Source organism: Salarias fasciatus, chromosome 9 (genome assembly GCF_902148845.1).
Source record: "Salarias fasciatus chromosome 9, fSalaFa1.1, whole genome shotgun sequence".
In the NCBI taxonomy this organism is placed as follows: domain Eukaryota; kingdom Metazoa; phylum Chordata; class Actinopteri; order Blenniiformes; family Blenniidae; genus Salarias; species Salarias fasciatus.
In genome coordinates this window covers 5916633-5930143 of record NC_043753.1, presented here as the reverse complement: position 1 = coordinate 5930143, position 13511 = coordinate 5916633, and the positions used below count along the sequence as shown (strand labels likewise).

Here is a 13511-nt window from a genome sequence, read left to right as displayed (position 1 = left end):
GAAAATCACATCACTCTTGTGTTGAATAAGCTCCAACTCTGACAGTTTACTTTGGTCACCAAGATATCGTGGTTGTCTTCAATAGTTAATTTTAGAAAATTTACTGGTATTCTGCTCAAGTATATGATATTTCATTTTAATGCAACTTTACCAGGTTCATGTAAGATAACAACAAAACCTTCGCTCAACTCCAAACACCACAACATTAAAGTGTTTGCGATGAGGGAAGCATACCTTTCACAGCAGTGAGAACACACATACACACTAAGAGAGGGAGTGCTCCAGCCACCAGCACCTCACCTGCGACCACACTGGCATTAGCCACAGGACAGCATCTAATACACTGCAGAGAGAGGGAGGACACAGCCAAACAATGCAGCAGTGCCTGAAGCCACACCTAAAGCAGCACAGAGCAGCACACAAGCAGCACCCTGCAAGCAAACACCCATGCCTTAGCATGATGAGAGAGACATCAAGTGAAGCAGTGTGCTGCCACACCTGTCAGTCAGAAACCTCTGACCCGGAAATGACGTGTCAGTCAGCAGGGGCGCAAAGGAAGATTGGAGGGGGGAGGACTGCTTTTATACTGGGCCACCTCATCAGCAGCCAATCAGCACTGGCCTGCATGCAGCACATAGAGCAGACACCTCTACGCTGCTACATCAACAAATCAAATCCAACAATCTGAATAAAAAAATGCTGCAAGGAGCTCACCTCACTCATGCAATTCAGAATAGCAGACTAATTAGACCTCTACCAAATGCATTTTAAATGATGTATTAACCTGTTATTTACTGTGCATCGCCACATTATATGCCATGCTCTTTATGTTAATTGTCATTTATTTCAGAGGAACCCCTTGAAAACGAGATGGTGGATCTCAAGGGCCCACTCCTCTATAAATAAAATGTTAAATAAATAAATAAACATTGTGGTACTGAAGGCACAAAAAGATTTAAAAAACAAAAAAACACACTATTAAAGGTGCATTAAGGAGTTTGCATGTTTTATGTGAAACAGCGCCCCCTGCAGGCCTTGGGCGTAATGCAGCTTAGTGAAACACTCGTGCCTGTGACTTGCATGCACGGAAGAGGGGAACTCCTTCCTCGCTCTTTTAGTAGCGCTCGAGTAAGATTTAAGTTTCTTCTGCCTGGTGGAGTCTGTGTGGAGCTGTGGCAGTGCTAGAAGCCAGTCTGTTCTTACTTTCTGGAAGATCCTGCTGAGTTGTTGCTCACTAAGCATCTGGCGGAGTAATGGCGGACAAAACGAAACCTAACTCAATCAGGCCAGCCGGGGCGTGCATTATGTCATTCCTTTCAAATTCTCCCGAAAAGAATTCTGGTGCCGGACCGGCACTGCAACTTTCAAGTGACAGTTTAGCGCTGTTAGAGGTACTTGTAATGAATATGTCAGGGCACATTGTACACATCATTAAAAATGTGGAACATATTTATGGTGGAAAATAAGTATTCTTAAAGTTGAAAAACTCCTTAATGCACCTTTAAAGTGTTTGTTCTGATAGAACAATACTGAAGCTCATATTCAGATAAGACATACTGTAGCTTCCTGCCACAGTGTTCTGACCTGTATGAAGGGGAGTATTGTTCATCGTGTTAGACGCTCGTTAGTTCAGCTGCTGTCACTTTATCTGCGTTCGAGTTGTTTGGGTTTCAGCAGGAATGTATTTATGGAATGGGAACTGCTCTTTTGAGCCACATGATTTTTGTGAGTCTCGGACTGTTGGTGTCTCACTTCATATTCACCTCCATGCGAAATGGAAAAATTGCTTTGGTGCAGTCACCCTGCACTGTTCATACCCAGGAGGAGTAAATGGTGTCCCACTCTTTGCTGCATTTTCTTTTTCTTTTTTTTTTTTTTACGAGTCTGTCTGTATCTTTTTCCTCCATGTCTGCTGCTGCAGCCGAAGCGACGCTGTTGTTGTTTGTGGCGGGGTGGGGTCGGGCAGCGGGCGCACACCCGCGTCTGGCTTGATTGACAGATCATCCCAGAGCCCACCCCGCCCTCTGAGGACGGCTCTCCCGTGTCCGACCACACACACACGGCTGTTGGGTCAGCGCCAGATAATAGCCTCAGTGAGACTGCGTTTCAAAAAAATCAAGTGCCGCTGGCAATGCGGGACATTATCTCAATTTGACGCATGAAAAGTATTTAAAATGCGGGACTGTCCCGCACAAAGCGGGACATCTGGTCACCCTACCCCCACCCGCGCGTGCAGAGAGCGTCTCACTCCTGTTTCCTTTTTTTTCCGCTTGTCAGACAAAGGTTTTTTCTGTCTTTTTGGTTCTGCCGTCCGTGAGCACCTAAAGGCCTCCACACACTACAGGATATTCGGGCCGAATTTTGCCCCGATCTTCTCCTCCCGACCGAAGCCGACAGGGGCCGATTGTCGGGAGTATGCAAATGAGTTCGGGTCCGATCTTCGTGTAGTGTGCGGTGTGTTCCGAGAGATTTTTTCCGGTCGGAGCCTCTCGGGAGGCGTCGGAAGGGGAGATCGTAGATAATGAACATGTTTAATATTTCCGATCGCAAATCCTGTAGTGTGTGGAGCTCCGAGAGGCGCCGATCAGCTCCGAGTAGAGCTGTCCACACCCTCGGAATAAAGCTCCTTGATTGGATGAACAGCTCCGTCTCACCAAGGTGCCGCTGACTAAAAAAATCCACTCACAGCTGTCAGAGCTGGATGAATATATGTCTGTGAAATATATTCACTATATGACAGTGAAACAGAAAAGCCAGAGCTCCTAAACTCAGCTGTGCAGAAAGTGATGGTTAATCCTGTCGCTCCTGGATGAACTGGATTTCCTCCATTCAGACCCAAACTCCGATCTAATATCTGCATCTCTGCCAGTCCTGCAATAATCCCAATGTTTTAATTCATCTCCATCATTAACCATCACGGAAGAATGGAGAAGAAAAAAAAATAATAATTAAAAAAATACCAAAAAAACTTTCCGCTGACTCCGTGCCTTCAGAGAGCGGACTATAATGAAAATGACCTAATCAAAGCTCAACGTGTTTTTATTCTGGTGTAAACTATCAAATCTGTGGACATAAAGAATGATTGGAGATATTTGGTGATTTAAAAAATAGCTTTTATTTGTCATGGTCTGCTGATAACTTTATTCTACTGCTCCACTCGGGAGTCAAAAGTAAAAAAAAAAAAAAAAAAAAAAAAAAACACAAACAGATTAGCTAATAAGCTGAATTATTATTAAATATGGAGGGTAAATTATAATAAAATGATCTGAAACAATGTTTCCCTCTTCTGTACTGGAACGTTCAAATTTTCTGACAAGGTGCTGACAGTCCGTGCTCCGTGCGGCGGGGTGGGGGGGGGGGGGGGGGGGGGGGGGGCGGCGGGGGGGGGGGGGTGGGGGGGGGGGTCTGCACTGATGGAACGATACCAATGTGAATGAATGTGAATGAATGAACTGAGGGAATGAATGAGTTCTCCACTTATTATTGAAAGTGGAGATGAATGTAAAAACAGCAATGAAGGGAAACAGCACAAAGTCACGTTGGACTAGATTTGGAGGAGTGAGGAGCCGATCCTCGGCTGAAGAATCTGCTGGTGTGTGGTCTGCTCCGGAGCGACACCACACACTAGAAGATCAGGAGAGGAAGATCGGGTGCGATCTGTCCTCTGTTGTCTTGTAGTGTGTGGTGTCTGAATCGGGGAAGATTGAAAAAATCCTGTAGTGTGTGGTGGGCTTTAGGGTGGCGTTGCAAACGCTAGCGAGGGTTTCATGTTTGTTTTACGCGCTTTTATACTTGTACTCCCGTATGAGTGCCGTAAAGCAGGTTTGTTCTCGCGAGATGCAGTCGGTCCGCTCCTCTGAAAGTTGCAAGTGATGTTTTCAGGATACAGACCCCGGGGGGAGTAAAGGGACCGGCGAATCACCGTGACAAGTCTTTGTTTACCCCCCCAGGGATTCTGAAAAACATTTATTGAGGTAAAAAAGTTGCAAAGTTCTGCTTTAATTTCTCATAATCTGAGGTCAGTTTTCTTGAAAAGTCATTAGATTTACCAAGATTAAGGTACACATCATATCTATGTGTTTTAACTTTCACAGAAACAGCAACAGACGTCCAAATTCACCAGAACTCAGCTGTTAATGGAAAAGTCTGCTTTGTGGGAGACAAAGAAGGAAAACTCCACTGACGATCATTTAGTGAAGACTTTGAGGAATCCTGAATGTTCACCTGGTTCCAGATGTTTCCAGTGCAATGTGGTGTTCTGATCAGCTGAGATGCAGTAGAACTGGATGTCTACCTGTCCCTGAGCCACACACTGACCTCACTGATTTGTTTCCAATCTCCTCCTCCTGGACCCTGTCTACACCAGACAATACATCTTTTATTCTCTTCATTTTTAAAATGTTTGCCATCCACAATATTATCCACATCATTGAGATGGGGATGGATAATTTTGGACATTTCACTTCTTTTTCAAATGTAAGTGAAAGCTGAGAAATATTTTTTCCACAACAGAGCATCTTCTACATCATCTTATTAACTTTTGGAAGAAGCCCGAGTCATTTCTAGTCAATGAAAAAAAGGAACTTGCTGGTTGAATAAAAGTAACTTTCATCCAAAATTTGCCTGGAGTGTGAATAATGTTGGGGTTACACGTATCGTCATCCGCAGGACATCAAGAAAACAACGAAAAACAATGTTGTACATATACCAGGCCTTGAGGCAGACATACACTAAAACTACACCAAGGAAGACGTTGAGCATGGAGCTGCAAATTCAGCTTTTGTTCTGGTTTTAATAAACCAAACAGCATCAGGAGCTTCTGCAGCACGATCAATTTCTCTGGTTGAACAAGCTGATCGACATATTTTGTTCCCCAGGACGATCAGACAGGCATTAATATCGAGTCCTGATTGAGGATCATCTCCACAGAGGAACTACAGGAACTACTTTCTACAAACATCACTGAGACATTGATCATGATGACATGTGGACTCACCGAGCCTCCCTGCAGCTCCTCACAGCTGGGATCAGCCTCCGTCGTCCCTCCTTTGATGTGTTGTACTCCTCCAGGTTCAACTCCTCCAGGACCTGGTCTGACATCTGCAGCATGTAGGCCAGAGCTGAGCAGTGGATCTCAGATAGTTTCTCTGATCTGTTCTCTGACTTCAGGAACTTCTGGATGTCCTGATGGACTGAGAGGTCCTTCATCTCCATCAGACAGTGGAAGATGTTGATGCTTCTGTCAGGAGACATTTCATCACTGTTGATCTCCTTCAGGTTCTGGATGACTCTCTGGATGGTTTCTGGACTGATCTCTGTCCGACCCAGCAGACCTTCTAAGAGTCTCTGGTTGGATTTCAGAGAGAGGCCATGAAGGAAGCGGACAAACAGGTCCAGGTGGCCGTTCTGACTTCTGAGGGATTTCTGCAGGACTTTCTTCAGGAACTCATCCAGAGATGAGAGAGCATCATCAACATCATCATCCTTTCTGAGTAACTTCAACACTTCAACAAAAAAACTATTTTTCTCTCTGAGGAAGGTCTTCAGTCGGTCTGTCTTCCTGTTGGTGAAACAGTGGAACATGAAGACTGCAGCCAGAAACTCCTGAACACTCAGATGGACGAAGCTGTAGACGGCTTTCTGGAAGATCACAGACTCTCTTTTGAAGATATGAGAACAAACTCCAGAGAACAGCGAGGCCTCAGTCACATCCAGACCACACTGCTCCAGGTCTTCTTGGTAGAACAGGATGTTTTCTTTCTCCAGATGTTCCAAGGCCATCCTGCCCAGCTTCAGAAGAAGCTCCCTGTCAGCCTCCGTCAGCTCCTGTGGACCCGTCTCAGGTCCTTCATGGTACTTGAGCTTCTTCCTGTGTGTCTGAACCAGCACAAAGTGGGAGTACATGTCAGTCAGGGTCTGGGGCAGCTCTCCTCTCTGCTCGCTGCTCAACATGTGCTCCAGAACTGTAGCAGTGATCCAGCAGAAGACTGGGATTCCACACATGATGTGGAGGCTCCTGGAGGTCTGGATGTGGGAGATGATTCTGCTGCTCAGCTCCTCGTCACTCAGCCTCCTCCTGAAGTACTCCTCCTTCTGGGCGTCAGTGAAGCCTCGCACTTCTGTCAGTCTGTCCACACATGATGGAGGGATCTGATTGGCTGCTGCAGGTCTGGAAGTGATCCAGACCCGAGCCGAGGGCAGCAGATCCCCCCGGATGAGGTTAGTGAGCAGCAGGCTGACTGAAGATTGCTGGGAGACGTCAACCAGCCGCTGTTTGCTGCTGAAGTCCAGAGAAAGTCTGCTTTCATCCAGACCGTCAAAGATGAACAGCAGCTTGCAGACAGCCAGCTCCTCTGCCGTCAGCTTCTGGAGCGCCGGATGGAAAACATGGAGCAGCGTGAGAAGACTGTACGGCCGCTCTCTGATCAGGTTCAGCTCCCTGAAGGAGAGAACAACCAGCACACTGACATTCTGGTTCTCCAGGCCCTCGGCCCAGTCCAGAGTGAACTTGTGCACCAAGAAGGTTTTTCCGCTGCCGGCCACGCCGCTGGTCACAACCACTCGGATGTGTCTGAGCTGCTGGGCCGAGGCTTTGAAGATGTCCTGAACCCTGATGGCAGTGTGATGGAGGCTCTCCTTCCTGGAAGCTGTCTCCAGCTGCTTCAGCTCAGGTTCCCTCTGAAGCTCCTCACTGAGTCCCTCTGTGATGTGGAGCTCAGTGTAGATCCTGTTGAGGAGGCTTCCTCCTCCTGCTTCATCACTTCCTTCAGTCACACGTTCACATCTCCTCCTCAGACTCTTCTTATGTTCTTCTAGAAGCTGCTGCAGTCCTGATGAAGAACCCTGGTCCTGCTGCTCCTCACAGACATCACTGCTCTTCTTCTCTCTGTGGACACCAAGAAACATTTACTCTGAGCAACACGACACACAGCAGAGACACAAAGATCCAGCTTCAACTCTCACACTGATTCAGAATATTGGAAGTAAATCTGAAAGTGAGCAAAACATCTCTCACTCTGGCCTTGAGAAAATGAAAGGACACATATATAGACTTTCTTACTCTCTGTCTGAAGGTCCAGGTTCACCACTGAAGTCTGGTGGAAGATATTTGGACTGGTCACTGTTCAGAGACAACCTGCTGGATCCTGAAGACTCTGCTGTGGGTCTGCTCCTGTAAGCACACAAACGCACACGCACACACACACACAAATTCTGTATTTATCAACCATTAAATAACAATGTACTCAAAATAACAATTTAATAAAACTACTAAAATCAAATAACTGCCTTCAGTGATCCATACTTTCAGTAATTTAATACTAATAATATGATGTAAAACCCAACACATACATACAAAACTGTGAAAAGTTTTCACATTGTTTTCATGTATATATGTGTAAATTAATGATTATTTTGATGTCAAATTCCTTTTCTGTGTTATTCCCTTGTTTTATAGAATGAAGCAACTGTTCACATGATTAAGATGTCCCGAGATAAAAAAAAAAAAAAAAAAATAAAAGATCAACAGAGTCACTGTTTCACTTCAAATGTGGTTTTTAGTTGGAGCTTGTTTTCTCCATTCTTTGAACATTTACTCATTTACTCTACTTCAAAACAAAAAACTGGATCTGAACGTGAGCAAAACATCTCTCACTCTGGTTTGGAGGAAACAACAGGAAACAAAGAGTTTCTTACTTTGTGTCTGAAGGTCCAGGTTCACCACTGAAGTCTGGTAGCCAACCTTTGGACCAGTCACTCTTCAGAGACAACCTGCTGAATCCTGAAGACTCTGCTGTGTATCTGCTCCTGTAAACACCACACACACACACACACACACACAGACACACACTGTAATTATTAAACGTTAAATAACAATTTAATCAAATTAACAATTTGACAAAATCACGAGAAGTAAATAACTGCCTTCGGCAATCCATACTTTCAGTAATTCTATACTAATAACCAAATGCAAAACCTAACACATACATGCAAAACTGCAAAAAGTTTTTAAAATATTTTTTTTTCCTTTATATCTGTAAATAAATGATTATTTTGTGTCAAATTCCTTTTCTGTGGTGTTTCCTTGCTTTATAGAAGGAAACTACTGTTCAGGTGACTGAAGTGTCCCAATAACAAAAAATATGACCAAGTCACTGTTTTACTTCAGCGAGAGATCAACTTTTTTTTTTCCTGATGAAAGAAGAGAGTTTAAGTCTTTCATTTGGTTGTATCAGTGTTTAGATAATCCCAGAACTCATTATTCTGCGTGTCTTGAAACATCAGTCAAAACTGAAGGGTTGGCTGATCTGAAAACGGCTGGCAGCAAAAGAGTTACAATGAAACAGAGAAGATGAAAGTTATTACAGAACACGTAACTCCGTTTTGTTCAGTTTGCAGACATCAGAGCCAAACATGATCCCAGATCATTCTGGTGAAAATATTGTTGGATTAAATTTTTATTATAAAGACGTGTTGGATCTTAAGGCCTATTAACACTGAAGCCTGTGACTCCTCAGACTCCTCCAGTCTGTCCTCTGCCAGCCTCTACGTCCATCGATGATACACCCAATGAAAACACTCTCTTCCTCTCACAATTAAAAAAAAAAGAAAAGTAAAGAAAAAAACTGCATCAGCAGGGCAACCTTAATATTTTTCTCATAAATGTCAACTTCTTCAGATCTGGAAATTATCACTCAAAAGAAACCGTCCAAAGTAATGAATTTTACACTATCTTCAAGAATATCCACATTCATCAAAGCTGCTGTGTAAACTCCAGCACTAACACATCACACAACAAAACAACAGCGTTTTCTCTTCTTACATTCAACACAAATTCTTCTCCAATTGTTTTTTTCCCCATTTTCCAGTAAATTCCTTCTAGAAATCAGACACCAAAACAGAATACAGCTAAACCAATACCATCTTGACCATACAGACATTTCTTTGCAGCAACATGAGCAGCCATCAGGTAAAAACACAGCGGAGAACAGGACACAAAGATATTCAATCCTCAACACACACCCAGTTACGACCAGTACACACAATCAGCTCGGGGGTGTTTTCCAGAACCTGTTCCGGGCCTAGATCTCCAGTCGAAATATCCCCAAGTGGTGGAAACTCTCCACCATCATCCCAATTCCAAAGGTGACCCCCCCATGACCTTGAATGACCTCCAGCCCATTGCATTAACCTCCCAGGTGATGAAAGCCATGGAGAGGCTCGTCTAACAACACATTCCCTCCATGACCGACTGGCAGCCAGACCCGCTCCAGTTTGCTGATCAAAGACACAAAGGTGATGATGATGCCAAAGCCTTCATCATCCACACCATCCAGAAACACCTGGAGCTTCCTGACACACCTGCCAGGCTCCTGTTTGCTGACTTCTCCTCTGCCTCCAACACTCTGCAGCCCCACATCCTTGCAGAAAAAACTTCACCTGAACTTCAACAACTGAACTTCAAACTGAACTCCTTTTCTGTCAGAACAGACATTTTACTAATATTCTACCACACATTCATTCAAAGTGTTTTTACTATATGCTGCTGGTAGCACTCCATCACTCTACAGGACAGAAACAGCCTGGACAGCATTGTGAAGGTGTGCTCCAAGATCATTGGACGCCCTGAAACAAGATAATTCTTCTTTTTCTTACATGTGCGGGATAATAAAGTGAACACACTTATTTCATGTGTTTAACTCCTGTTAGGTTTTTTTTTTTTTTAATCCATGCATCATTAAACCCTCGTTGCAGTGCTTATATATACTGTCCTGATGATTCTTGGAAAAACTATGTTGTTTAAAACCGGTCAGTGATGGATAAAGGTTTGGGGGCCGCTGTGCTGCAGGGAATGTAGCACCACCAGATAGAGGAAGTGGATGAAATAAAGAAGATCTGCCAATGGAGAGAAAATACTGGACTGAGAAAACATGGAGGCTCTGATCACGGCAGCACAAGAACACACACTGAGCTGAAGGTTCATTAGTCTTGGGACTTGCCGTTACTTGTTAATGAGAGCACTTTCTTTCTGGTGAGCGTAATTTATTTATAGTCAGAAAACACGAAGTGCCTTTAGCTAAATTGTTCCCAAATTGGAAAAAGAGCGATTAGGAAGGAGATAGAGCCCCAACTTTGCCTTCACTCTCCATCACAACAACCAATCTATCGTTTTATTCTAACATCTAATGGTAAGTCCATGATTATTGATTATTTGGTGTTGAGATCCAGATCGTGACTCACTCTAGTTTCTCTATGTGATGTTTATTAATCTGTCAAATAACCAACAACTCAGTATCATTCAGTCCTAAGACTCTGAATTGCTTTGTTTTGTTGTATTTCTTTCATTGAGAAAACTCCACTGTGTTCCAGACTGTCTGTGGAGCATCTTTTCACAGCTGCTCCTTGGATCTGATCTGCTCTGGTCGACTCTTTCCTCTGTGGCTCTTGAGCTCAGTGTTTGTTCTTGTGTTGCCGTGATCAGAGCCTCCATGTTGACTGTCAGTCCAATATTTTCTAGACAGTCATAGATCTTCTTGATATCATCCACTTCGTCCAATGAGTGAAGCCCACTTTGAGCCAACAGAAACACTGAGAGCTGCATCTCTTCTTGTGCTTGGTGCAGTGGTGGGGCAAGGGTCTTTGGGGCTCCAAGCAAAAAAATTCATCCGGCCCCCACCCCATCCGTGCACACCGAAAAAAATGCTTTTTTTGCACTCAATTTCCCTTAAAGGGGCCCCCTAACAGCCGGGGCCCCAGGAAAATGCCTGGTTTGCCTGTTGCCCCGCCTCTGGTTTGGTGTCTTTGTGGATTCTGTACCTGGACTCTGCAGGAGCAGCTGGCGTCTCTTCCCTGTCCACAGACTCTGCTCTGTCCTCCTCTTCACCCACATCACTCATCTTCAGTCAGGCTGAGAGAGAAACCAGCAACAAGAACAAAGCTGTGAAACCTGTTGAAGACTCACTGTCAGCGATCACACTCCTCTCATGTGGAACCAGCTCCCAGTTTCAGTTATGGAGGTTCACACAGTCTCTACTTTGAATGTTAAAACTTTTCTAATGAGTAAAAACTGACAGAGTTGGTTCAGGTAACATTGGAGCATTTTCTTAATCAGCTGTTAAAGGTTTATTCTGTCAGGAGACTGTTACCACACTGGGCTTCTTTCCTTTCTCACTCGGCATGTTTCACAACATCCACCTTCAAAATACAGGAAGTGAATCCAAAAGTGATCAAAACTTCTCTCTCTGCGATTTTGAGGAAAAAGGGAAATAGACAGTTTCTTTCTTTATGTCTGATAGTTGAAGCTCTCTCGCTCACACACACACACACACACGCAGTTTGTACTTCTATAGTTGTGAGGACACTCATTGTCATAATGCATTTCCTAGCCCCTTACCCTAACCTTCACCATCAAAAATAAAAGCCAAACCTCAACACATACCCTCAACCTAACCTAAAACAAATTCTAACCCCAACCCAAAAATCAAGTTGTAACCTTCAAAAAGTAAGGACCGGCAAACATGTCCTCACTCTGTTGGTTAAAATCTGATTCTACTCCTCACAATTGAGCGAACACACAGAGACAATTTCTTGTGGTCTAAACACTTTGACATTAGAAGACAAAAGTTGGACAAACACTCACCTGCTCCTCCTTCTCTGACAGTCGACTGGAAGTTGAGAGTCTGAACTCACTCAGTTCTTCTCTTCATGGTCTCCTGGTTGGACTGTTGAGCAGCTGCTCCTCCTCCTCAGTGTTTCTTTGAAATCACACCCTCACAGTGCAGGAAGTGTGAAACCCAGATCAGCCTATCAGAATAAGGTCCTGTGTTTTGGATGCAGTATAAAACAAAGAGAAGAGATGAACTTCATGTAATTTAAAAACCTAATTTTTCACAGCAGGCTGGTCAAACAGCTGATTAGATTGTAGAATCCGTCTCCAAGTGTTCAAAGTCTTGAAATGTCATTTGAAGTTTTATCAAAGCCACGCTCATATTCTACAAGAGATCTTTTCTGACTTCTTCCTGGAGCAGATTATTTTCTCGGCAGTCTGAGTTGATAACGCCACACATCACCACAACAACCACAAGATCTGCTTCAGCCTCAGTCAGTGGAAGGACTTAAATCTTGACCGTGCTCTCCTTCAAACTATTTCCATTTCACTTCACCGTGAACCAAACAAAAAAAAAAACCTAACTAAAAAATGGTAAATGACTGGCTGCCGTACAAAAACCATAAAATTGAAGTCAAATATCCGAATTCAAATGAAGTGCAAATACATTACACTGACAGAAATTTTCACTCAGACTTGCGCAGGAAAATACCATTGTTTTACAGATTTCGTCTATATCATTACAATGAAACACCTTCAATGAAGAGATAATGCAAAGAGTTCTGCCAAAAAAAACCCAATAATATTACAAACTTTTCCAAAATGACTGTCATCTAACACCTTCAACAAAGCCACATTGCAAGTGTAGTGGAGTAAAAATGGATTCCACTTGCCATCTAATATTGTGCAGTATTATAATTTTCCTACGGTGACCGGATGTGACGTACACTCGGGCCCCTGCAGACTTGGGGTGTTTCACCCCACATAGCGTTCTCAGTCTGCTGTGTCCGGCGCCGTGGTATGTGGTGGAAATGAGATGTTAAACAAATTTAGCACGTTTTCTTTATTGTTAATATTTTCTTTTGTATTTTTAGCATATTTTCAAACTTCACGTGCGCGACTGTGAGAGTACATGACGACGTGTGTTTTTACCAGAATTAAACGGCGGATCGATGCCAAAGAGATCGAGTGTCCTGGCTGATTCCATCACAACGCAAGAAAGAGTACAGAGCCGCTACACAAGGAGCTCTACAGACAAACACCCTAATTACTGAGTTTATGTGGCTGCAATATTAATTTGACATCATCTATCGAAATATGAAGTCTGTTGACTAAATTAATTAGCAGTTACTAAACGTAACTCCAGTTCTACGAGTGTATGCGTGCCCGCCTACGGGCTTCGCTATTGGCACTCCAATGGCGCCAGCCAATCCACTGAGACAAAACTGAAACCTGCGCACCAATCCTAGCCGTGTGTTGGCACAGCACCATGCCCCTCCCCGAGGGTGTATACCAACAGTCCGACGGCCAAATGTCCCTTCTTCTGAATCAGCAAGAAGGAAGCAAACAGCTGGGCCAGCTGGTAGGTGGGCACGCATACATTCATAGAACTGGAGTTACGTTAAAAGTTGTATAGAGGATTTTCCATGGAGAGAGAAATCCAGTGACAGTGGCCTCTTTTCCACCAAACTGGTTCCTGGCCCAAATCGAGGCCGGCACCCAAAATTGAACCAGTTCTTCTGTTCGCACCAACCGCGGCCCCGGCCCCGGCTCCCAAAAGTCGGGGCTTTTCAGGAACTAGTTTCTTCCTGGTCCAGATCAGGCCCCGATCAGGCCTGTGCCACTCACTGACTAAGCCCGGCCCTGGGGGCGGAGTAACGGTGACAGCAGCTCTCCAAACACATTC

At 44.2% G+C, this 13511-nt stretch overlaps 1 protein-coding gene across 1 annotated transcript in view; it reads right to left on the bottom strand.

Moving 5' to 3' along the window:
- The window catches only part of LOC115393913 (NACHT, LRR and PYD domains-containing protein 14-like), a 65863-nt gene extending 54080 nt beyond the window's left edge, over positions 1–11783 (bottom strand). Inside the window, exons 1-5 of the mRNA XM_030099019.1 lie at positions 11639–11783; positions 10816–10906; positions 7696–7806; positions 7064–7171; positions 4997–6898 (exon numbers count right to left, since the gene is read on the bottom strand). Of these exons, the coding sequence (XP_029954879.1) occupies positions 4997–6898; positions 7064–7171; positions 7696–7806; positions 10816–10895 (2201 nt within the window). The 5' untranslated portion in view covers positions 10896–10906; positions 11639–11783. The remainder of the gene's footprint in view (positions 1–4996; positions 6899–7063; positions 7172–7695; positions 7807–10815; positions 10907–11638) is intronic.
- Between the last annotated feature and the right edge of the window lie 1728 nt (positions 11784–13511).